This window comes from Copadichromis virginalis, linkage group LG16 (genome assembly GCF_057382275.1).
Source record: "Copadichromis virginalis isolate Kocher_CV1m ecotype Utaka linkage group LG16, C_Virginalis_male_GT1.1, whole genome shotgun sequence".
In the NCBI taxonomy this organism is placed as follows: Eukaryota; Metazoa; Chordata; class Actinopteri; order Cichliformes; family Cichlidae; genus Copadichromis; species Copadichromis virginalis.
In genome coordinates, this window is record NC_140633.1 from 20,652,637 (window position 1) to 20,679,284 (window position 26,648).

Sequence of the window (26,648 nt, forward strand, 5' to 3'; positions counted from 1 at the left end):
TATCGGTGTCAACTCAACATCCTTTAAGTAAGGCCATTTTCTTAAGTTTTCTTCTTTAGGGATATTTTCTTTAGTGACAGGAATAACCTTTTGAGTGTACACATCAGGCAACCTCAAATACTCATTCTGTTTCAAAGCAGCTACTTCCATACCAAAAAGTTTATAGCTACTTACTGGCCTTTCCTGACCCATAGTCTTTAACATGATTTCCACTTTTTTTCCAGATGCATTTAACTGCATCATCAACGCCTCAGTGCAAAAAGTTGCAGAGCTGCCGGGATCAAGAAAGGCGTACGTCTCCACAACCTTCGTCCCATTTTCCAACTTCACTTTTACTGGAACAACTGACAAGGCACATTCATTAGCCCCGGCCCCAGTATGGCTACCAAAGTTCAAAGAAACAAGAGCATTTGAGACTGATGATTCCTTAAATTCAGCTTTAGCTGCTTGCCACTGCCGTTCTTTTGAGTCTATGTGAAGAACAGTAGGGTGATTTTTGTTACAGGTGTGGCACGTCAAACGATGTGGACAAGCTTTACTCATGTGGCCTCTCTTTAAGCAACCAAAGCATAAACCTTTACTCTTAAGGAATGTCACCTTTTCTTTGTTGGCTTTTAGTTTGAATGAGTCACATACGTCCAAAAAATGAGTTTGGTCACAAAACAAGCACCGAGTTTGATCTAACCCTTTATCTTCATGGCTTATCTGAGTCCGTTCCGGTTTGTGTTTGTCATTGATCTGTTCTGAAACTACAGCAACAGAAGTAGCAAAGCTACTGCTTTTAGTTTTAAGCGGTGTCTTTGATGGTTTTGAAGCCATCTTTTCTTTTGTGTTTTGACTTTCTCCAAAAACAGGATCTAATGCAGCTCTTGTTTGCTTTTCAAGAAAATCAAGAAGATCTTTAAATCCTGCTCTGCGATCGCACTTTTCTGTTATATCAACGATTATTAGTCGCCATTTATCACGAAGTCTAAAAGGCAACTTTGAAACAAGAATCCTCATATTGGTTGAATTTTCCAGCTCATCAAGAAACCCAGCTTCATCCATTGTGTTGAAGCAGCTTCTTAGAAAGAATGTGTAAGCTCGTAATGCTGAAGCATCATCAGACTTTAAAACTGACCAGTTAAGAGCCTTGTCTATAAATGCAGACGTTATCTTTGCTCTGTTACCAAAGTTCCACTCAAGCTGCCTTTTTGCCTCAACATAAGCTGTCTGTGGACTCATGTGCATACAACTTCTCACTAAAATTCTGGGCTGTCCTGTAGTAAACTGTTCTAAATAATAAAGCCTATCCTGCATATTATCAGTTTTAGTCTCTATTCCTTGTTCAAAAGCCTTAAGAAAGGATCTAAAACGCAAAGGATCACCACCAAAAACAGGAATGTCTATAGCTGGAAGCAGTGACAACCTCTGTTGGTTTACAAGCATCTGAGTAATTTCATTTTGCTTTGTCATAATCTCTATTAGGGCACTGCTGTGAACATCAACCTGTGAAGAGATTGGCCTTGGGCTTTCCCCTTCTGGTTTGACCTTAGCAGGTGCATGTGTCTCTAGGGGCATTGGCAAAGGAGAATGAACTAAAGGGGCTTTCTTTGTTCTTGGAGCCTTTCGAGCTGTAGCAGCAGGTATGAACTCAGTAGATGTTCCAGAAGGCGCTGTAATCCCGCCTTCTGATTCAACCTCAGCCCTGGATGCAAGGCTCTGCCGATCCTGAGCAGAGGTGAGAATTTGCCTTTTTGCATCAGCCTTAACCAACTTAGTTCTTAGAGCCAATGCTTCTTTTCTTGCTTTTAATTGAACTTCTTCCAGTTCGAGCGCATGTTTTTCTTGCAGTGCGTCCACCTCCGCTTTTAAATCAGAATCAGAATCAGAATGGGGTTTATTGCCAAATGTTGAGCAGGTTTACAACATTAGGAAATTGCTGCGGTGCTTCAGTGCAAACAAAAAGCGGCTCTTTCCACTTCAGCTTCCATCAGCGCCATTGAAGCCGCACGCGAGCTTTTACTCCTTAAACTTAAGGCTGCAGTAACATTACTGGGCGCTTTACTAGAGCCCTTGCTGACAGGTTTAGCAACTCGTTCAGAAATCATGTCGCTCGCTTCTTGCGCTACTTGTGAGACACTATCATGCGGCGCAATGTCACTGTCATGAGATGCTACCTTTGATTCAACATTAGAGGCTGCAACTTCATCCTTTTGTGGATCAGGGTCTGCATTTATCCAAGTGTCGATTTCATGCAGAAAGTCTTTAAAACTGCTCAGCTTAGGTTCATACCAATCGCTGTGATCTGTTTCCTTTTCATCATCGTTCAGCAATTTTTGAACTGAAGTCTGTAAGTCCATAAACTCTCCCAAATAATCATTAAATGTTCTCATGTGTTCATCTATGGAGGCTTTTGATTCTCCAGCATCAATGAGAGCATTAATGTCATTTCGTTTTCTTGTCAGAACGCCAAGCTTCGCTCTGCGTTTTTTAATTAAATTAAAAAGCTCTCTTTCTTGTTCCTCCATTTTAACCAGAAAATTCGTTTCACAGGGTCCAAAAGATAATTGTTTAATACAAATGTTTCAAGTTGCAGCTCAGCATCTCGGTTGATCCAAACAAAGTTTCGCATTTACTCACGAACTTTGCGTCATTTCTTTTCAGTCCATTCTGCGAAGATCCAGTCTTCCAAGTCCAATCTTGCAAGCTTTTCCATCTTCCAAGTTGACATCCAAGCGAGTCAAAATGATTTTTTGACTTAAATGTCGCGGCCTTTTACGTTCCAAACACCAAAAAAGTCCAAGAAAAGGCCGTGGGTGGCAACGGGAGGTTTGTTTTAGAACGCACTTCTGACTCCATTGTTTAAAAATCATATGTGGTTTATTTCGTGCAAAATTATAAACAATAATCAACCAAATAACTTCTTAAAACTTAAAATTAAACGAAAGCTAATTTAATTTGCTTTAACAACTTCTTCAAAAGTGGTCAAAAAATCATTTTCTAACCCTCCCGTCTTCCCATCTGACATTTGGCAAACAAAAAACGAAAAACCTCTTTACCACACCCATCCAGGGTGCTCTTAATCTCTTGATTAATGGGAGGGTCCATAAGCTAATAAACCAATCACTTTCCAAAAGCTTCTCCAATAAAATTAATTACAAATTTACATAACAAAACCAGGTCAGAATATTCTTACACCTTTAAAGAAAAAACAAAAATGAATACAAATTGCATTTTGCATTTTATAAACATTCAACAAAAATGGCCACAACAGGGTTAGTCTTCTCGTCACCTGAGTCTGATGGGAGTTTGTGGGTTTTGTGTATTTCCACAGGGCCATCCTGGGAATGGTGACTCTGGAAACCATTCTGTCCTCTCTGTTGGCGGGGAAGGTTGAACTTTCAGCGGCTGTCAGCGCGGTGCTCCTCAAAGCCTTCAAACAGGTCAGTCAGAGAATGCAGAGCTCTTCATGGCGACCTTTGATGACATAATGAACGTTTTTACACGCTTGTTTAATCTTCCTCCACTTGTGCTTTCAGGTGCACCTGACAGACGACCTGGGGAAGCTTTCCCATATCCTCAAAACTGATAACTTTGCCCTGGTGGTTCACAATCAAACGCAATGTGAGAAAATCCATTTCCTAAATAGTGTTTATGCAGGACATTTATGTGCAGATCATTATTATAATGAGCTGTTTATTGCATGGTTGATAAATGTCATTCACAAAGCTTCATTTTGGTTGTGACACCCAAAGACACTGATTTACAATCACACATTTGCATTCTCCTGGATCATGTTCACATATGGCTCTTTCTTTCCATCATTGAGCTAAAACCTGTATTTGTGGATGACATGGGAAACTTTGTTCATGAGCCTGTGCAGTAAACAAACCACAACAGTCTTCTGTGTTTAACAGGAGTTTTGTGTCTCTGTGCAGACGGGGTCGATGGGTCGGCCCTCCAGAGGGAGATTTTATTTGCTGTCGTGACAGCGATTGACCTTCTCTCCTACATCACCAGACACGAGGGGCAGGACTGCAACCATCAAAGTCAGGCAGTGTAACCCAGTGACTGTGTCCTGTTTAACGTGGATTTTACTTCCTGTTCATTGAGGGACAGCAAACGATCACCTGTAGTGTCACTGAAATAATCATAATAATAATGATGATGATAATAATAATAGAGCTCCAGAGAGGACAGAGAAGTTGTAAAGCACTATTCAGAGCTATCTTTGTTCTTTTTTTTAACACTGTGCATCTTGTAATGAGTGAAAAATCTCCAGTTAAAGGGCAGCTTAGTTTTTTTTTGGAGGGACGTTACCATCATCTTTCTGGAACTGACTCTTTTCTCTTACAATACAGTAAAAATATTTCTATTCTTTCTTTTTTTCCTGCCACACATAATGTCTTTTTTAAGTGTGGTGCCTTTGTGTTTAGTGTTTTTTCTTTTTTTGTACATGTTTTTATCAATTTGCTTTATTTGCTCCGTGTAAGTCACTTAGCATTAGCCAAGAAGTTAGTTTATACATTTAAAAACTAGCAAACCAACATAACCTAAATTTGACTAAGAGAAGCCTACGTTGATAAAATAGTTTATTATGTTGTATAAATGAATATAGATACAATTATGTCCAGAAGTATGATATAAACAGAGGCATATTTTGTTTCTTCTGTGTACCTCACAATGCAAAGCATATAACATCATGACAATGTTATTGGTCAGTTGCAATGTTGATCATGGACCAATATTATGATGATGATGCAGAAACGGCACCAATAGGAGATATCAGATGTTGTTGGTGTTGTGCCAAAAAAGCCAAACAATGATTTCTGCTGTTCTCGTGTGCTTTTATGTCTAATATTTACTTACGTTGTAATTAGACTGTAGTGAACGGGGTTTATTATGTGGTTATATAGAAAATAAAGAAATAACCTGTTTTGCAAACATTTTATGACTCTGCCTTCTTGCAACTGCAGTATAATCAATCTAGTTCTTTTTGGTCTCTCAGCGTGTTCACAGAAATTGGATTTTTTTATTTTATTTCAGCTGCCCTCATGGCCGGATCACTCTTGAATAAAAACATTTTTAATGTTGGTGAGACATTAAAATTAAAAGGACATATAACAGTGAATACACAAAAAATTGTTATCGCTGAGTCAAAATGACTTGATATTATATGTTTGGCATATCTTAGATGCCAGCAATCATTTATAACTGTTTAAATTCCAACAATCATCTTTATGGCAAATATTGGAAATCAGTTTTTGACACACTACCAGCACACAGGTTTGTGTCTTTCTGCAGACAGGGAGTGCAAATGGTATGTTTTAATCTGATTCAATTTATCTTGAATTTCTAAACAGCGGAGGAAGATATATTCGTTCATGTGTATGGAGGTGGGCGTCACTCCATGCCTTTCTGTGAATGTTATTGCACACCACTCCTTTAACTGCAGTTAGTAGGAATTCAGCATTTCAGTACACAGTTAGAGAAACATGTTGATTCCTGTTTTTATCTCCAGGGTGCGGTTATGCTGAAACTAGGACTCACCTGTGTGCTATCAGCAGAAAGCAGAGTTCACTTGTTACAATGTTATTACAATGTAGCCCACTAGCAGCAACTCTCTGTGTGTCTTATTTTACATTCTGATTTAGAACTCCAGCTCTTAGGTTAATTTGTGTATTACTGAAGTTTGGATTCCCCTAGGGCATATACTGAAATTCTATTGGAGGGAGGAAACAAGTCCCGCCCACTCCGGTTGAACCTGAATGCAACAACACAGGAGTGGGAAAAAAAGCCTGTTGTTTCTTCTTCTTGTTGTTTAGGAATGAAAGTAAAAGTGATTGTGGTACCAGCTTGATAATGTCCAACTACTTTCTCATGGTCTTGGTGAGTAAATGTTTTAGTAAGTTTTTAGCTAAGCTGATTTAGCTAACTGTATCAGCCAGCGAGAGTTGGGTGTGGTTTCCTCACCTGGGTCATCCTTAAAATGCAGAAGTACATCTGTGCTGTGTACTTTTAGTACTTTTATGTTGTTGTTTTTTTAAGTGTTCAGTGTTTTCAGTAGTGCAGTATATGATTTAATTCACAAAATAAAGTATGTAATCATATTCCATGGTTTACAAAGTGAATGAAATTGTCATTATATTTATTCTGAAGATTAAGCAGAAATGTTGGGTCCCTATAGCCACAGATGACTGTAACATTGTGACTGTATATATTAATGGTTTTATTATTATGCGGGCTGGGCGTTCTTGGAAGTCTTTTGAAACTGGAGTCGGAATATGTATTTCTTCTTTAGGCTGTGTGTCAGGCAGGACTAAGGTCCTAAACGTAGGACTCAGGAACAAGGCTACGATGCAAGAGAGACAAAGGGCAGGGATAATATATATATACACACAGAGGGTAATGAGGGAACAGACACACAAAGAGAGAAGGAACAGAGGAAAAATGAAATAAACAAACCTAGCAACTCAGGCAAGTAGGAGACAAAAGGCACAGAACACAGGATCATATCAAGCACAAGGAAAGTAATCGTAACCCCACAACCAGAAAGCTGAAAAACAGCACAGAATAAAGGATCATACTACTACTGCGGTCTGGCCGGGGCCTGTCTGTGTGAAGTTTGTGAGGCCAGACTGTGTCTGTGTGGGTTTCCTTCCACTGATTAGACGTGCTTGCTAGGATAATTGATGCTTCTAAATTGTAGGTGGGGGTGTTATAGTGTGCGGTTGTCTTTTTCTCTGTGTTGGCCACGTAATGGACCAGCGACCTGTGTCGGCCAGTGGCAGCCAAAACAATGTGTGGGTGGACACAGAAGGGGCAACATATTCTTAAAATTATGTCTGGAGGACATCAATCAAACTGTGTCATGCAAATTGGCTTTAAATTAATTTAAGGTTAGATAAAATAATGTGTAGCTTATTTATTGAGTTCAATTCCACCATCAGGCCTGGGTCTTTCTGTGTGGAGTTTGCATGTTCTCACTGTGTTTGTGTGGGTTCTCTCCGGGTACTCCAGCTTCCTCCCAAATTCCAGAGACATGCAATTAGTAGGGATTAACTGGAAACTCTAAGTTGCCTGCATATGTGAATGTGAGTGTGAATGCTTGTCTGTGTCTATGTCTTAGCCCTGCGACAGGCTGGCGACCTGTGCATGTACCCTGCCTCTCCCCTAAGACAGCTGGGATAGGTTAAAGTGCAGCTTTTTCTGATACAAGTCATTGATGAATGAGTCAAATTAAGTGGCCACTAAAACAAAAGGTCTTGCCAACTTGTCAGTAACTTTTGAAAGCTTGATGTAAATGTGGTGTAATATGTGTCCCATCTTGCTGCAGATGAACCATGCCCACTGATTTTGGTACAAAGTCCTTGGAAGAAGTTCCTTCTCCTTGCACATTTGCAGCTAACCCAACAAATGCAGAAGTCACTTGTGCTAAAGCATCTTCAAGTGTGTGTCAGGCTACAGCAGCTGTGAACAGTGGTGACAGGTTACCTGCTGATGATGAAGATAAGGATGAATCATTCACTGAGACTCAGCTGGAGAACACAGACGAGACTCCTGATGAGACGAAGTGGATCCGTCCTGATTTGCCCAGGAGATGTACTTGGAAGCTGGGCGCGCCCATGTCAGAGTCGCCTCATAGCCACTCAGCACGGTAAGAGTCTGGAAAAAATAAAGAGGTTGCTGTGTAGAGGAGAGAATGCTCTGAGCTTAAGCTCAGTCTTTAAATAATGAAACTCTATTACAGCTGTAAAAGAATGTTGATTCACAAACAGATGTCACACATACACTCATGGGCAAACATATAAATAGTCAACCAGACAGCAACAACTCAATGCATGTAGAGATGATCAAGATGATCAAGATGATCAAGATGACCTGCTGAAGTTCAAACTGAGCACCAGAATGAAGAACGGTGACTTAATTGACTCAGAACTATCAGAAACTGCTGATCTACTCAGATTTTCTCACACAATCATCTCTGTGCTTTACTGAAAACGGTCAAACAAAGACAATAATATCCAGTTCTCTGGGGGGGAAATGCCTTGTTGATGACAGAAGTTAGAGGGAAAAGACTTGTTACAACTAAGTTATCAACATATCAAACCTAAAACAGATGGGCTACAGCAGCAGGCCACACTGGATGCCTCTCCTGACAGCTAAAAACCAGAAACTGAGGCTACAGTTCACAGGGACAACTGGACAATAGAAGGTTGGAAAAACTTCACCTGATCTGAATTTGGCATAATCAACATAAAAGCATGGATCCATCCTGCCTTGTGTCAGTGGTTCAGACTGCTGGTGGTATAATAATTTGGGGGGTATCTTCTTGGCTCACTTTGGGTTCCTTAGTATAAACTGAGCATCATTTAAACCCCACAGCCTCCCTGAGTACTGTTACTGACCATGTCCATCACTTTATGACCACAGTGTACCCATCTTCTGATGCCTGCTTCTAGCAGGATAGGACACCGTGCTGCAACGCGCAAATCAACTCAAACTGGTTTCTTGAACATGATGATGAGTCCACTCCACTCAAATGGCCTCCAGTCACCAGATCTCAATCCAGTAGAGCATCTTTGGGATTTGGTGGAACGTCAGGCACCTGGTCTGCAGCACCAAATGGGTCATGTCACCCATTTGATGCCATAAAGAATTAAGGCATTTCTGAAAGAAAAAAGGGCGTTAAACCCAATGATAAAAACGTGTACCTAACAAATTGGCCAGTTAGAGCATGTTGTAGTGATACTTCTGATACGGTATTTCTGGTATTTTGAAATTAAATTCTCACGAGATGTAATGAACATGACATGCTGTATGGTATCTCCAAGATGGTAATGACTGTTAATTGTGTGTTATCTCGTACATTACAGCACCAAGCCCTCTGGCATCCTCTCCAGCATCCTTGAGAAAATTGGACACACACCTCTGGTTCGCTTGAACAACATCCCAAAAGAGTTTGGGCTCAAGTGTGATATCTGTGAGTATGAATGTAAAATGTGACACACCCACACATGCCTGGATATCAGTACAAGCAGAATCCATAAGCTTCTCTGCACACAATCACTTTGACTATTTTTACTTTCAGTTTCTGCAAAATCTTCCAAATAAACATTAGAATGATTATTATGCATTTCGTGCAGATTCATTATGTGAATGAATCTGCACGAAACTTCGCTTGTTTAAATGGGAGAAGTAAACAGCAGGGCCTTGAATGACTGTGGCACAGCCGTAGAACAAGCAAAATAGCTGAGAAGGGAGCGTTGAAGTATCATGTTTCCTACTGTGAGACTGTTGTTGTTTTGTATGAGGAGGCAGCTCGTTCCCTGGATGGAGAGGTGAGACTGAAAGACTTTCTTTCTCTGTTTCTCTGATGAAAGAACAAAAACACCTGTAAATTAAATTGAGCTGGAAAGCTGAAAACTGTTTGCGCCACCTGTGTTTCACACTGGCGGCCCATCTCAAAATCCAGGTTCTTTGATCTTTTCAAACCTACGTTGATGATCCGAACGCAATGTGCCAAACACATTTAGCTTTTCCAAGATGAGAGTATAAATTCTCTATAGGCTCCTCTTGTTCATGCGTTTCTTTTATCTGTTTATTTATTCATTTCTGTTAGTTTAATTTCAGTTTTTACACATTATCTGTGTAGTATGACAGTATTCTTTTTAACGGGTGACTGTGTTTAGTGGCCAAGTGTGAGTTCTTCAATCCAGGAGGCAGTGTGAAAGACAGGATCGCCCTGCGCATGGTGGAGGACGCCGAGAGAGCCGGGGTCCTTAAACCAGGAGACACCATCATCGAGCCCACCTCTGGAAACACGGGTACATGAGTGTGAATGAACAAATGGGTTGAAGGCTCAGTGTTTGATACGGTTTAACATAAACCAAACTGAAGTGCAGTATTGTAGCTCCATGATGAAGGAAAAAGGTCATTTAAATAAATCTTGCTCTTTGTGCAGGTATTGGCCTCGCCCTCATAGCTGCAGTAAAAGGCTACCATTGCATCATTGTGATGCCTGAGAAGATGAGCATGGAGAAGGTAAGTAGCCCTGTTTCTTCTTCTTCTTCTTCTTTTCAGTGGGAGGAATGCATTGAAGTTTCATCCTCTCCTGTGTCCTAGGTGCATGTCCTGAGAGCTCTCGGGGCAGAAATTGTCCGCACACCCACAGCTGCAGCTTTTGATTCACCAGAGTCTCATATACGTACGGCCTGGCGTCTGAAGAACGAGATCCCCAACTCGCACATCCTCAACCAGTATGGCAATTCAAGCAACCCCCTGGCTCACTACGACACCACGGCTGAGGAGATACTGGAGCAGTGTGATGGTTCGAGCTGATAGAAACTCTGATTTTTGATGCATCTTCTAGCTTGAGTCTAATTTTTGCTGTACATGTTTAATTCAACAACTGATTTTGAGGGTAATGAAAAGAAACACATGGCTCTGCCACTAAGTCTTTTCTTTCTCTCCCTTCACTCATTGAAGTAGAAAGTCTGAGCCTGGCTCTGAGGAGCAGCGTTCATTTTGTTCTCAACAACCATATTTTTTTTCCTGATGAAAACAAGAACGAGAAAAGACAATAACCAAATAAAAACGAACGCACAAAAAAAGTGTCAAAATTATGTTTTGACACTTTCATCAACAAAAAACAAAGTATAATGAGAATTTCTGGAGACATGAGGTGGGACGAGTTTGGAAGTGATCCAATCAGAAGTAATCTTTTTGTGCACTGAGGTTAGACTTGCACATTTGATCTGCCCATGGAGGCGTGTGAAACAGCACATTTAACTCCCGTTCCCACTGTTTCTCATGAAAACATGACAAAATGTCGACGGTTGGGAGGAGACGAACAGTAAACCTATGGACAGATTCCACATTATTTGCACAAATGTATTAAATTACTTTTAATCATACAAGAAACATGCCTGAAACACTGAGCTGTATATCAAACTGCACGAATATATGAAGGCATATAGCTTGTCCTCTTTGTTAAACCTTGAAAATTCCTCTAATCGTTCATATTAGCTTATTAGGCATGAATGTGAAATTATATTATTATTAAAAAAAAACTTTTTTACAGCTTGAAAAAGGAAATGTGTTTTTGTTTTAGGTCAGTTGGACATGTTGGTGGCTGGAGTCAGCACAGGCGGCACGCTCACTGGTGTTGCTCGAAAGTTAAAGGAAAGATGTCCAAATGTCAAAGTGAGCACCACACAACCTATCAGTCCACAGTCTTTAATGAATGGTTTTTATTTACTGTATTCTTCTTCTTATTATTTCTGACTCACACTGATGCATATCCATCAGTGAAGCAATGCATGTATTGGCAGCTCCATCAAACATTACTTGATAACTGTTTAACCCTGCAGTGTTTGCAGCCTCTTACCCAATTCCTCATGTCTGTTTTTAGGTAGTCGGTGTGGATCCTGAAGGCTCTGTTCTGGAAGGCTCAGAAGGGAAGAATAAAAAGTTTCCATTTGAAGTGGAGGGAATCGGCCTTGACTTCATCCCCACAGTACTGGACAGATCTGTGAGTATTTTTGTTAACGTGCACATTTGTAAAGTGAGTATTTTTGCTAAACGCCCGTCTCTGTTGAATCTGCACAGATTGTGGATGTCTGGTACAAATCAACCGACACAGAAACGTTCCTTATGTCCCGCAAACTGATCAGAGAGGAGGGTCTTTTGTGCGGTAAGTTCATATCAGTGAGTTGTGGTATGTTATGAGCAACCTCAGTTTGCTCTAAATGATCGATTTGCCTGTTTTGCTGAAGGTGGCAGCTCTGGCTCAGCGATGGCAGCAGCTGTGAAGATGGCTCAGCAGCTGGAGGAGGGGCAGCGCTGCGTGGTCATCCTGCCTGACTCTGTCCGCAACTACATGTACGAGACACAATGGCAGATACACTTTGAATCCAGAGAGAGTCTGGAGTGCTCACAGGCCTTCATGCCTTCAAAAATACAGTTGTGGGCAGACGTTTACATGCACTCATCATGCCCATGAACATCAATACTTTTTAAATAGGGGTGACGTTAGGACTTTTCAATGGTCATTTCACAAGTTTGCTATTAACTTATAAAACATTTCAACCGATGTTACTGCTTTTAAACATGCTAAAGAAAAATCAGTAACCTCTGCAGTTAGACATCAGTACACAAACACACTTTCTTTTTTATGTGGATTTTTTTCTACAAGACAAAGGTGAGAGAAAATGAGAGATGGCTTTCAGCTGTTATGTTTTTTCATTTTTATTTTTTACAGCCACGTGTCTTTCCTGTCCTTAACTGAAATGCTGCAACCATTACAAAACAGATTTTCTAGAGTCAGACATGTTTTAGGTGGAAGTCTGACCAAACCTCAGCAGACTTCTTCAAACTCACCGATTTTTACCTGCAGGTCAAAGTTCCTGACGAATCAGTGGATGTGTGAGAAAGGCTTCCTCTGCTTGGACGCTCAAATGGACCCAAAACCCTGGTAAAAAACACCATAATAACAAAACACCCCGAATCAGCTATAGCTTATGCCCCTCAGAGGAGGTATGACGGGGCAGGTTGGTGTTAAAACCTCTGTTTTTCCGTCTTGCAGGTGGTGGAACCGGACTGTTCAGAGTCTACACCTGTCTGCCCCCCTCACTGTCACATATTCTGTGTCCTGCCAGAAAACCATTGAGATCCTAAAGGAGAACTCACTGGATCAGGCACCAGTCGTCACTGAGTCAGGGTATGTCTCTTCTTCTCAATATCAGGTTAGTATTATAAATGCCAGGCCTGAGGCTTCCTGAGCCTTGGTCCCTGTGGGACATGGGACAAGTTCCTGCCTTCCTGTGAATGTTGGTACTTGGCAGTTCTTGGTTGCCTGGGGTCCTGTCCTTGACTTGTGCCAGGATGACTGCCCTCTAGTGGACTTAACTACTCATTGCCTCTGGTCAATTGATTCAGCTTGCTAAGATGTGTGTTGTAGTTTAAAGACGTGTGTGGGCAGTTGGACGTCTGATGGGTATATACACATACATTACAACCCTGTCCCTCCAGTGTAAATCCCCATGTGAGGTATCCTTATTTGAGTGTGTAACCATATAAGTTGGATCTCGTCTCAAGATAAACTCTAGTTAAAAACTATATTGATTAATCGTCCAGTTTGGTTACCCATTTTTTAATCTTGACATTTGGTTGAAATAAGCAGACAGAGACATGATGGGTTAGTCTTCTCGTCACCTGAGTCTGATGGGAGTTTGTGGGTTTTGTGTATTTCCACAGGGCCATCCTGGGAATGGTGACTCTGGAAACCATTCTGTCCTCTCTGTTGGCGGGGAAGGTTGAACTTTCAGCTGCTGTCAGCGCGGTGCTCCTCAAAGCCTTCAAACAGGTCAGTCAGAGAATGCAGAGCTCTTCATGGCGACCTTTGATGACATAATGAACATTTTTACACGCTTGTTTAATCTTCCTCCACTTGTGCTTTCAGGTGCACCTGACAGACGACCTGGGGAAGCTTTCCCATATCCTCAAAACTGATAACTTTGCCCTGGTGGTTCACAATCAAACGCAATGTGAGAAAATTAATTTCCTAAATAGTGTTTATGCAGGACATTTATGTGCAGATCATTTTTATAATGAGCTGTTTATTGCATGGTTGATAAATGTCATTCACAAAGCTGCGAGGGCTCCACTTTTTTGACTGACTAATGGACCAAAACCAAAGATGTGTTAGGTATGGCTGTGTGCAGGCAGGAATAGGACCCAAGGTGCAGACTCTGGAGACAGACGTGAACTCAAAAAGGCTTTAATTTAAGACTCAAAATATAACATGACTGAAAAAACTCAAAACAAACTTAAACTAGAAAAATGACAAAACACACAGCAAAGTAAACGGTAGATCACGACACGGACACAGAGAAACACAGGGCTTAAATACACAGAGGGAGCAATCAGGGAATGGGTAACAGGAGGGAAACACAGCTGGGGCAAATCAGAACTGACGAGACCAAAGAAGCATAACCTGAACACACTGAGAAAAGACAGAGACCTTCAAAGTAAAACAGGAAACACATAACACAGACTGAACAAAGACACAGACTCACATGCAGGCACTACAAAGGGAACAGAGACGTGGGAACAGGGCAGACACAAAACACTGACTGAACACGGGGATATAGGAACTTAAGATACACATAGACGCGAACTAGACAAGGGGATGCAGGTGATAGGGGAGACAGAGCAACTAAAGACGACAGAGACATAAGCCATAAGACGGAACTCAAAGAAACCAAAAACTAGAAATTATAAATAATAACATAAACTCAAAAACCCTGGGTCGACGACCCAGGCATCCTAACAAGATGTTGAATTACAGTCACACAAAAGAGACCCAGAGGCTGGATTAATCAACTGTTAAATGAGTGAATTATTACTCCCCCCCCTAAAAAAAGCTGATATTTTATTCACAATAGAACTGATTTTAAATTTGATGTCTGAATGAAGTTGGGACACGGCCGTGTTCGACACTGTGTAACATCCCCTCTTCTTTTAACTGCAGTTCTGGCTTTCCTTTGTTGTTTTCCTTCGTGATGCTGCCATCAAATTCTGAAGTCAACATTTAACGCTTTAAACATTGTATTATTATTGTAACGGTGTGTCTCAGTTTAAAGATCTGATATATTTTCTATATTGTAAATAAAATACGTGTTTATGAGATTAGCAGATCTGTGTCCATCAGCAGTTTTGTGTCTCTGTGCAGACGGGGTCGATGGGTCGGCCCTCCAGAGGGAGATTTTATTTGCCGTCGTGACATCGATTGACCTTCTCTCCTACATCACCACACACGAGGGGCAGGACTGCAACCATCAAAGTCAGGCAGTGTAACCCAGTGACTGTGTCCTGTTTAAGGTGGATTTTACTCTCTTCTCACTGAGACACAGCAAACAATCACCTACAGTGTCACCGAAATTATAAGATATACAGTCGCAGAGAGGACAGAGAAGTTGTAATTATATTTATAGCTGTTGTTGTTGTTGTTTTTTGGGATTTGTTGACAGTTGAAGCAAAATAGAAAATAACATTATCTTTTTTTAACTTTAATCCTGTCAGTGTTGTTACAAGTAATCTGAGTGTATTCACCTTGCAGCTTTAAATGCTGTATGAGGGACTTTACCATCATCTTTCTGGAGCTTTTTGACTCTTTTCTCCGACTTGTGCGAAATGAATGTGTTCCCTTCACCGTCAATAATGCAGCGACCGGCTTAGGTCTGATATCTACATTTAATCTTTGAATGGTGGAAAGCAGGCCTACAGTCTCATTTCTTACAGAATAGTTCAGTGTTTATATTCTTTGCATTTTACTCCTACTATTAAAGACTTGAGCCATACGGAAAGTGTGGGGCCTTACAGATTCTGGTTTGTTTTGCTTTTCTGTGACATGTTTTTATTAATTTTCTGTATTTCCTCTTAGCTAGCAGGTACCTAGAAACCTTCAAACCAGGTACCTGCAAAACAGAAAGTGATGATAAATTCAGCTCACTGTTTTACTTACTTACTTGTTAAGCTTAGTTATAAGCTTGTTGCACAAAAAATGCTTTTGCAGTGTAATTAAAGTGAATAGAGCTTCAAGGTTGTCCAACTTTTCTCTTTAACTAAGTTTACGGCACAGCTCATAAAACGGGGTTTGTGATCTGGTGTTGCTGCTTTCTACATTTTACTTCATTTAAAGGAGGAAACAACCTCAGTTTAACGTTTCAAACTTTTTTTTTTCGTTTTGGCTAAATTGTCACTTGTGGCGTTGTTATTGAGGGTAAGGGCTTGCATTTCAAGCTTACATTAAATACTGTGAGGACACCTGATTATCTGTTTGTCAAGTTGCACCGTGGGAAATGTAGGCATCATGCAGTGAAAAGACAAAAGGTATCGGCTTCTTCTGCAGAGATACTTTGAGGCCTTTTCCGCTGTTTATACAGCGCTATTAGCGTGTAATGATAAAGTAGAGAAGTTACACTTATTTTATTAATTATTTTTTTCATTTGCTGCTCAAACATTAGTTCAAATGTCTTAGAACAAAGTAGAAAAGGGACAATGTCAGATTTTGTTTTATTCATTTTCTTATTTTTTAAAGTCCCTCTTGTGCTCCAAAACATGTTTGAGGATGTTTCTATTCTACTGCTTAATCTGACACTAGATTTCATTTTTGTCTATAGTCGATTTAAATAGAAGACATGCATAAATGCTGGCATGTGCTTTTTTTTTAATTGAGCATTTCTCTCACTTCTGTGCATAAACCTAATTTTACTCACTGCTCTGCGTTGAAGTGTAATGACTCACTAAACCACAGGGAGGGAGTATTGGCACAGGTAGACCAGCTGTGCAACTCTCTGTATATTCAGTTCCTCCTGGACACACACAGATTGTAGGAGCGTCATCCTTCTGACCTTCAGCCAGTAATGTCAATAATTCAAGGTGTAACAAGGTGTAACTTAATGCCCTGCCTTGGATTTAATAAACTATCTTGACAACAATTAAAGCTGAGACCAAATGGCAGCTTTTTTATATTGTTTTTATTGTATTTAATTTTTATTTTTGTTTTGAAAGCTTTTATTGTACATAGATAAAAGTGCAAAAAGACCCAAATAAGAAGGAAATGACATGAAAGTCATGTCTGAATGCTGATTTAAAACAAAAAGATGCAAAAGTGGATAAAGGAACATGCCGTATTTAAACTTTCTACAAAGCTTTTATTTTTCTCAGCCGTGTTTTTTCCAGCAGCGAGTCTGGTCAAAGAGAAATGTGCTGAAAGTCTGCTGCTTCCTTCCTTCATTCTCACCTGTCGTTGTCAAGGAGCACATCACATTTAAAAAGCAACACACTGTGATGTATCTGTCATGTCACTGCACCATTATTTCCTGTCTTGTAAAAGACTTCGTTTTTAAACTAACAAGGTGACCCTCACATCAAAATGACCATTAACACCATCACTCTAAAGAGCCAAACTAGTCATTGCACAACCAATATCAGAGCAGATGGAAAACCACTGTCACACTCTCCCTGACTGTCCTCTGCACATCACAGCCTCGCCTGATCTGTCATCACCAGCAGGCAGAGGCAGTATCCCATGATGACGCTGGTCTCTTTCTGTCATTAACACCAGGCTGTATCCATGTGCTTACACGTTGATTTCCAGAAACTCCAACTGGATTAAGTGACCCCCTGAGTGTAGAAAAGCCTTCTAAAGCAGCTATAACAATATTTTGTAGGTTAAAATGACATGGAAAGTGGTTTTTCATGGTAAAAGACACATAATTTAAACTTCTTATCATCAAGCATAAGGAATAAAACCACATACTTTGACTTTAGTAAGTTATAGTGCCAGAGGCACACAGACAGACGGGCTTTCACACTTTCATTTCCTTGTTTTAAATGTCTTCAATCTTTAAAGCCCTGCTGAGTTTCTTTACCCACTCTAACATAACACTACTGCATGCCGATGTGGGTCTATTTAGTTTGGAAAGATGGTTGTTTAGATCCGGCTGGTTTTTGACGTAAAGAGAAAATGAAACCATTTTCAGAATCAACAGGTTATCCAAAGTGCTGCAGATTGCTGCCAGTGTGTGACTGGCGACTAAAAACAGTCGGTGCATTCGAAAATTAAGCATGACGCACTTCCAGCTCAGGTCCTCTCTGTCTTTCAATGCTTCTTTTGCCTGCTGGGATAATTGCAGAATTGGAGGTTAATTATTTGCCCTGGGCCTGCAGGCTTGAAGCTACTAATCAGGAAGGGCGTGTTTGAAGTCACAAAACAGACTTTTAAAAGCAATCAAAGTTTTAATGTTACACCACAGACAGAGGGGAGCTCTGGAACACTTAAATGACCTTAAATGCAGAACCTGACTTAGTACAATACATCTGTAGAGAGAGTTTGCAGTTTACTTTTCAAGGCTATTACAATATGCCTTAATTTTAGGGGAGCGAGACCAATAAGCTAAAAGACAAAAAATGAATATTGAGCAAAAAAGGAGTTCAGCTTATTGTTGAGGCCCTCCAGTTCTCATGTGGCCCCTTGGGAAAATTAGTAATCCACTATATCTTGCTAGTACGTTTACCTTCTTTGACTTTTTTCTGACATGGCTCTTTATTGAATAATAATAATAATGACAGGAATTACAAAGCCTCCTTTATAATTCCTAATAGTTTAAAAAGGTCTTAGTAATTAAAATGAATAGACGTGTTCACTGCCAGACTTACATCTATGCATAAAATACAAATTAGCCTGTTAGCTTAGCATAGCACTTAGACCAAGCAGCACCCGAAGCCAAAGTCGGACGCCAAAAACAATGAATCCTTGAGGAGGCGTCAATAAAAGATGGATGCAACCAACCTGGCTTGAGATTGATAAGTTGTTATCCAAATACCATAACTTACAAAACTGACCACATTTTCCATTTAATATCAACAAAATGCTTCTATAAACTAGAGTTCATGCTTACACAGGTCACACAGCGAGGGGGCAGTAGGTTGTTCCCCTACAGACATCTGTACAACATGTTCTATACAAAAGATGGACATACTGTAGCTTCTGGTTCTTAAAGGTGCCTTCTGCATTCTTTTCAACGGCCACCTGGGAGCAATAGCTGTGGTTGAAGAACACTTCTGGTCCTATGGAAGTCTGTGGGGGAAAACAGTCCTGCCCTGACCTTTGTAAGCATTTTCCTCATGAGTTTGTGGGTTCAGTTGCACATTTTGGGTCGCGCTGGACCGAAATTTTGGTCCATTTGGTAAATCGTGGTCATACTATGTTCCAGATTATCTAGATATGCTCCTTGGCTCATGAACTGTGAAGTCATTAGCTAATTGGTAAGCACGTTTCCCAGTCCGACCGCCCCTCTCTCATCACATCTGGTTTCAAAGCATTTTTATAATGTCTCTGTATAAGAGCCAGTAAAAACAATGCAGCTTAAAGGCAGTAACTCATTTTCAGGGGGAGCCACTTCAGTTTTTGCACTAAATATTATTAATCCCCACTGGTCAACAAGTCTGCAGTAGTCTTTTATTGCTGTGTACCCCTTTATGTTAGCATGATGATCGGTTTTAAATAAACCATGACGACTAAAAGAACCAGGCTTAAAGCTTTAAAATGCCCATGATGGTAGCTACGAGCATCATATATATGCGGTCTGTATGGTTTGCTCATGACAGGTAGATAAGAAGTGTGATACCACTCAAGCATTTGTATGTCAGATATGATGCAACAACCAGCATGCAAAGCCTACAAATGAGTGGAAAACTGTTTGCTGAACAATAACAAATTGCTCCCACAAGCATCTATAAAGCTCACTAATGAACACATTTTTATCTTGTTTGTACAAAAAATAAAGTGTAGAAACTCCACGCTGTGGCCTTGTGGGCGTGGTTATTTGTTACGTGCTGCGACGCTTGTTGGCTGGGAGCAGCTGTCGGGCAACTGAGACTCCAGGAAGGGAGATAAGATCTCGTAAAATAGCAAACTGACGTTTATGTCTCTGACTGAAAAGCTTTGCTTCGGGTAATTAGCTGCACAGTTCATGGTTTGGTTTGCGAACAATTGGCTACAATAGGCATGTGCACAATCACTAAACCTCAGTGGGTCTTGCAGACCAACAAATATTCAAATTAAATGGTATTACTCTGTAGGTAATACCTACATGAAGAGACTGAAAGTGTACTGTAATCATTCAGACATGTTTATGTTTGCCATTTAAAAATAAAGACGTGAATAGAGTAAATGTGACTAATATGAGGTCGCAGAGAAAAATTAAATACTAACGCTGTCTATAACATTATACGTCATTATCTGTAATTACAAACGTCATTGCACACAAATGATGTCACACAGCACTCCACAAGCGCTCGGGTGCACTGCCCCCTTTACTCTGTGCATACAGGATGTTGTCTGTGCGGTGCTGTTTGTGAGGCACGAGCAGGAAGACGCGCAATCGTGAACGTGTCCTTTCCTGTCATTTCTTTTTTCTCTCTCCATATGTCACTTCCTTATCACAGCTTATCAGGGCCACTAAAGGGGGAGGGGGGAACACAAGATTTTTACCTTTAAAGTGCCAAATGCCCATTGTGCTGTAGTTCTTGGTACACAAACACTATGACCTCATCCAAATCAGTGTGGTTTTTTCTTCTGAATAGACCCAGTTCATGATAAAGTGGGTGATTCACACTAAAATCACAAGTATTTCTTTGTTACTAAATCCAGTTGAAAAGCCTCATGTAATTAGGTCATCTAATGTTGGCATAGTGCACACCAAAGAGATGTGCAAAGCGATGAGTTGCCTTGATGAAATAATTATATTTTCTGAGTTATTCCTGGCAAATTTGCCACTTTTCTCTTCAGTGGCCCTAATATGCCATTGTACTTAAACAGCTTAAAGACAACAATCTTTTCAGAGTGAGCAAAAACACATTTTCTTCATAATGATTAGAAATGTTAAATCAGCCTGTGACCTTCACTCAAATGCCTCCATGTTTGGAAAATACAACATTACAATCTTGGTACTCGCCATCTCTGCCTTTCTCACGTCTGCATCTTCCCCATTTGGTCGTTAGCCCTCAGCCACAAAACCACTGAGGCTGACCCTCATGCAGGCTGACCGCTTTACAAGCTCACTTGAGATACATTTGCAAATGCAGAGTATTACTGTTATAATCACATTATCACATGCAGTTCTGGGAAAACTAAGTATATCCTTATTGCATCCATAAGAATTAAGAGCGTAAGCAACAGCCATGTGTTTCTTATCTAATGCACTTGAATAACTGACCATCATCAACTGTGAGCACCTCAATAAAAGCATTCGTTTTGACAGTTTTCTGTTCTGGAGCAATGCTATAATCTTCCTAAAAAAATTCACTCAAGCCTCAGACCCAGACAGAGAAACTGCAAAAAACCCAGGAGCTACATCTCAGACTCTACAGGCCTCAGTTAGCATGTTAAATGTTAAAGGTCACAACACTACACTTAAAAAGTCTGAATACTTATGCTGTGTTTGGAAAAGCTGCCAGGAGGAAGCCTCTTTCGCATTAAAAGAACACGGCAGCATGGATTAGGTTTTCCAAAACTGCATCTGAACAAGACGTCTGGAAAACCTCATACCAACTTTGACCCAGCCAAAGTCCAGATGAGCTGTAAAGAAGACTGCAACCAAAAGTCTGATTGCATTTTCCTTCATTTAGGTGTGCTTAATATAACAATATAAACTGACAGTGTACCTCATGTACCATGCCTCCATACATACATACAAACACATTTCACTGATTATTTTGGGCCCATTGTTCCTGCACATCTCTTATCGCTCACTGACTCTCAGCTGGTACTTTTAACCCTCACCCTGTGACCCTTGGTTCCCAGATGGTTAAAGACTGTGACTGATGCCTTATTCACTTGGCCCTGCATTGTCATTAAGTCTCAAGTTAACGTCATGTGGTTGGTGGTCATGCCACTGCAAAACCTCAGCTGGAAAGAAGGCAGGTTTAAGTCACTTCTGCAATGGCTTGTTTTTTGTTTTGGAGATATACCAAGAACCAGAACACAGACGTCAACTTACTAGCTAGCTACGTAGTGTATTATTAATTTCTAAAACTTCTGGAATATGATGTTTTGTTTTGTTTTTTGCTTGTTTTTTTGTTTTGTTTGTTAATGTGGTTCTGTTTTTACTAAAAGAAACAGCGCCTTTACTCTTGCCACTGTTCATAAGCTGAGCCACACAGCTTCTTCCTGTCAGAAACTGAAAGGTCTTCCGTGAGAAACCATGAAGCTAACACATCATCATAAGTGTCTGTAAATAGTGTGAATATATTTTGAAATCACTTTTACACTTTACACCTAACTTGGCAACATCTTCTCCAAGAGCTTATTTGCTTTCAAGCATTTGGACCTAGTTAATCACGTTAGTCTTATAGACAGAAGAATGTAGAATTTAATATTAGATGTGCAGTCAAAAGCTCACAAAATGAAGAAACTAGCATGACAGTAGAGTTTGTCATTACTGTTAAGTGCAACACATCCCATTAAACGATGCATGTGGTTTAGGCCGACTGACATATTTTTTAAAGACTAATATTGAGAAAAATAAGGGGTCATTTAAAAATCCAATATATCAGCTGGTACTTTTTGGTACATTAAAAATGTTTTAATGTAAAGGAGACGTCTGCTACAGATAGGGTAAGATGGATGCAGATGATCTGCTGTGGAGACCCCTGCAAGGAGCCGGAGAAAGGAGAAAGGAGGAGACACACAAACATTGAGTTTTCCCCAGCATGAGTCCTTACTGAGCTAATAAGACAATGCCTTTTCATAATAAGGTCGTTTCACCTTCACAACAAGTGACTCCTTGACGATCTGGCTCTATTCAGATCAGCTGGTTGGTGTGTTTGCAAAAACTGCAGGATGCCCCCTGGTGGACAAAATATCCAACAACAACACTGGTAACATGGCTGAAGGGTGTTTCTCCCACAGCTTTTTCACTTTTTATTAAATTATTTTCCTTAAAAATACCAACACTGACATATTGGCAAATATACTGTTGGGCTCTAGCATGTAATATGAAACATACATACAATACATACATGTATTATGAGAGGAATCCACACAGAGATGTAATTTAGGCAATGTTAGCCTGTAGCTTAAACACAGATGTGCCATGTATGGTGTATATGTATGGTATGGAGCCACAGAATATATTAGTCTTATAATAAAGGTGATCCAGCCTGTTAAGTCTAAATCAGACTATCAATATTATAAGTGGTGTAAACATTCAAATCTATAATCACTTATGCCTACGCTGTGCTACTTATGACTGTTTGGATATTCCTTTAAATAATACCATGTTTTTCTTGAAAATGAAATTAAACACTAAAAATAAGAAAAATGCTATTTCCTTTTTTATGGAACAATTCTCAAATTGGGGAAAAAAAAACAATTATCTTGCATAGGCCTAATTTAAAACGGAGTAGATATTAATCTGTGTTGGTCAATTTGAATGCTACCTGTGTTTGTGCAAATGAGTCCTATTAAAATTACTGATAAGAAATAAAACACACAAAAACCCAATAGTTTTAAAAATAATGAAAATTTAAAAAACATAGGCCACTTTCAGTTTAATTTGACCAAAGTCCAGCTGCAGGTCATGCACATGGGACAGCAGCAGGGTTGGTTGATGCACAGTTAAATTCATGCACAATTAAATTCTTTATATTCAAATTTTCATAACAGATAAAATTAAATAGCAGGAGTCATGACTAGCCATTTATGTGTGTGCATGGGTTCGGATAAACTAATGAAATAAAGTGATAGGCATAAGCAATGGCACATTTAAGCTGACAAAAAAACTAACTTTATTTTTAAAACTTGCAGAGGTTACACCCTTTAACATTTGGAAAATTTAGACTTCCTTACAATGATAAATAAAATTATAATTTATATATTATTCCTGTTCATCTAGATTTTAATCAGAGCCACAGCAGAAGCTTCATGCAGCCCTGCAATTGCAGGTTAGAGAGCCCTACCCTAGACTGCATAAGCGCTGATCTCACCCGTGCAAGGTTACATATTATGCTGTATAACCTGCATACAAGACATGGCTCCATAGTTTTGTTTCCCCATATATGACAAAGCATATCATCTCTCGCAGTTGAGTTCAGAGATTGTGCTGCTATGAAAAAAATGCCTGTCTGCTCTCTGTTTAGTGTGCAGGGAATCAGATGGAGGATGCTGAGATATGCAGGAAAGACGTAATCGATGTGCTTGTCAACACATGCTCGACAGTGACACACACACGGAAAACACACACTGAGGTGTGAATGACATGTCTCTGTCTAAGTGGCCCAAATTGAATCTCATCATTTCCGAGCCGGTGCACAGCTACCGGCAGTGATGGAGGACTCTCGTCACTGGCCTGTTGCCTTCAGTTATGTCACTTAGTGAGATTCGGGACTCAAATCCCTCAGTGCCAGTGCCACTAACAGTCCTGCTGGTACAGCACATCACACCTCCCGGCCACCATTATCTAACCCAGTAGAGTGAAGTCACCGGGTCACACACCTGCAGTCACGACCCCTCGCCAAGAAAGTTACACTTGCGTCAGTGCAGCAAATGGTGCAACCTTGCAAATCCTTTCTGGGAAATCAATAAAGTTGAAAATAGCACAGTTAAATGTTTAATGATGAAGAATACACCGTGTCCAGAGAGCTACTGCAGCACTCTGGCTCAGTCCCCACAGGTTTGCAAGTGCACATTACAAATAAATCTTGAAGGACTTTAAGGAAAATTCAGTGAAAAGGGTTTCATGTGAGATTTACAAAGAACTATAAAATTCAGCATTTTAATCCAGACCAATGATGATTCATTGATTTAATCCACTGAAAACGTATGTTTGGAAAACTTTCCCAGAGTCTTGAAAAGTACATTTTGTCTGTGTCACAAATGTATGAGTCAAGAGATCCAAGCAGGAGAAGCAGACAGCGGTAGCTAGAAACCATTTTTGGCTTTAGGACGATTTAGTCCAATTACTGTTAAAGTTCAGTGAATGCCATCCACGGGGACTGAAATCCACATGTAACACAAACACTGTGTGGTCTCTTTGTATGTGTAAATGCAAAGAAAGGGCAAAGTTAATTTTTATTATATAGGTGACTGAATATTTCCACTGAATCCCCACGACCTGAACTCAGGTAAGAGGCAAAAGTTGGATGGAACGTTTGAATTCTGTATTTTCAAACTATTCATTTTTTTTGTTGGAATTTCTTGCCACAAAGGCTTCGAGTTACACATGAATTATACTAGGGGTGGGCAGTATAAACGATATAAATTTGGTCAACGGTAGAGATTTTGACTATACCGCTCTACCGCATGTTGATGGTGTCATCAAGCGGCACCTGTTTTGGTCAAAAGCATTGCAGCGGCTGCAAACAATATCATCTGCAAATTATGCCGGGCAACAGTAATAGCAAAGAGAGGGCTGGGGCCCTGGCTGGGTCTTGGGGGCTTGGGTCCTGGTTGGCTCAACCCTGGTGCAGGGTGCCGCCGGTGCATCGAGCCACCTGGGGGGCTCTTCAGCTGGTGGGGGAGGCTGTTATATCTTGCAGGAGGTCTCTTCTCTCCAGGAACTGACTCTGCAGGTGGGGAGAGATATACTCAGCCTGGGTGTCTATTGTCTTGTGTAGTCTGGAAGATAAGTGGATGGGTGCAGTTTTCTCTGTGGTGGGGTCGGGTGGGCTGCCCCGGGTTCTGTGTGGCTGGGCGGCGCTGCTGAACTGCGCCCAGTCCGGATGGGCCTGGACCCCTTTCCCTGGTGGGTTGCAGCGTGTGGGGGTGCCTACTGGAGTCAGCTGGGAGGGGGCCAGCTCCCCCGCTGCTCTTTCCGGGATAGTGGCACGGTTTCCCGGGCCCGGGCCTCTGGATGTCTGGAGTTTTGATCTCCTCCATACCTGCTTCATGCCCTGGAGGACGGGGCTGTGGCTCTCCACACCCTCTAGCAGATCATTACATGAAGGAACCTTTTAACTACAAGCGCGCTCATGCTCACAGGTGTACACACAAACTACACCCTTTTTGGCTGCTACCTAAAAGCACACTGTGCGCTGTCGATCTTGCGTGCTGCACAATAATGTTTAATATTTAGTATTTACTGTTATATTCACATAGATCATCGTGATGATGTTGTTTATTATATTGCTCTCTTTTTCTTTGCTTGTTTTCCCTTTTTTGTTTCTCAACATGTGATCCAGGTGATTGATATATGTACTTTTTGTCTGTTTGTTTTGTTGGTTTTTGGTTTTTGCCCCTTATCACCGCCCCTCTTCCCCGATCTTTTTCTTTCCCTTTCTTTCTCCCTTTTCTTTTCCCCAGTCAAGTCTGTCCTGTGTTCAGCAAATGAAAATAAAATAAACAATAAAAGGAAAGGTGACTCAAATAGACCAATACGGCAAGGCTGGGATGGTCCATTTGGTAAAGTAAATCAGTTGGGCATCTTTCTTTGCCTTTAGACAACAATTTTGATGGCAAAAGAACCAAACGGGACAGGCAAAAAAAAAAAAAAAGTAATAGCAAAGAGATGAAGCACTTTCAGAATATGGGGAAAGCCAAAAACGGCGCTTTCTCCACTTCCGTACCATTGATTCATTAATGCCGAATTCTCTCTCTATTCCCATGTTGTTGCAGTATATTAATGACTAACCTCGTATTGTGGATGAATAATCTCAGTTGTTCTCCTGACTGAAGTTTGGCCCGTGTATAGCATCCTGCCATGCAATTGCATTTGTCCCTAACAACTAGAAACCCTCACGTCAACTTTTATTGAGTGGAAAAAAAGTTGGCGTTCATCCTTCAGCTTCACTGTGCTAATGTTATGCTAACATAGCTGTTTTGCTAGCAATCACGTAGGACATCATTATATACCAGCTAGTCCAACTTCAGTAACCCTCCAAAAGTCACTGCTGTTTAGTTTTCTGTCTTCATTCATGTTGGAAGTGATAGCAGAGCTGTACGTTTTCATTTTTTCAGAAATCTCTCAGTCAGAACATGGCATATCATGTTTAGGTGGAAACCAGCGAGCTAACTTCCTGCAAACTTCTAACTCCGTTGAATTTAATAAATTCTGTTTTCATGGATGCCTGGATGTTAAACTTAATTGTTACACCTGGTA

The 26,648-nt window shown here is 40.5% G+C and overlaps 2 protein-coding genes and 1 long non-coding RNA gene across 4 annotated transcripts in view; 2 read left to right on the plus strand and 1 right to left on the minus strand.

Moving 5' to 3' along the window:
* Positions 1-4,928, plus strand: part of LOC146690671 (cystathionine beta-synthase-like) — a 17,763-nt gene extending 12,835 nt beyond the window's left edge. The window contains exons 13-15 of one of the 2 annotated variants that reach the window (XM_085433715.1): positions 3,317-3,425; positions 3,522-3,606; positions 3,921-4,928. In XM_085433715.1, the coding sequence (XP_085289841.1) occupies positions 3,317-3,425; positions 3,522-3,606; positions 3,921-4,045 (319 nt within the window). In that variant the 3' untranslated portion in view covers positions 4,046-4,928. Of the gene's footprint in view, positions 1-224; positions 2,381-3,316; positions 3,426-3,521; positions 3,607-3,920 lie in introns of those variants that run through there. The other variant, XM_085433716.1, reaches the window with a different exon arrangement.
* Positions 3,409-12,429, minus strand: LOC146690672 (uncharacterized). The gene is made up of 4 exons (XR_014915456.1): positions 12,364-12,429; positions 11,372-11,859; positions 7,477-7,647; positions 3,409-3,459 (listed from the first exon to the last, which is right to left on the minus strand). It is a non-coding gene; the product is annotated as an uncharacterized LOC146690672 (long non-coding RNA).
* Positions 5,106-15,365, plus strand: LOC146690673 (cystathionine beta-synthase-like). The gene is made up of 15 exons (XM_085433713.1): positions 5,106-5,871; positions 7,319-7,639; positions 8,859-8,965; positions 9,675-9,809; positions 9,947-10,026; positions 10,108-10,312; positions 11,096-11,187; positions 11,396-11,515; positions 11,593-11,677; positions 11,760-11,865; positions 12,380-12,457; positions 12,569-12,703; positions 13,240-13,348; positions 13,445-13,529; positions 14,717-15,365. Exons 2-15 carry the CDS (start codon positions 7,326-7,328, stop codon positions 14,839-14,841), a joined length of 1,776 nt encoding a protein of 591 aa, XP_085289839.1. The 5' UTR covers positions 5,106-5,871; positions 7,319-7,325; the 3' UTR covers positions 14,842-15,365.
* Positions 15,366-26,648: the final 11,283 nt, after the last annotated feature.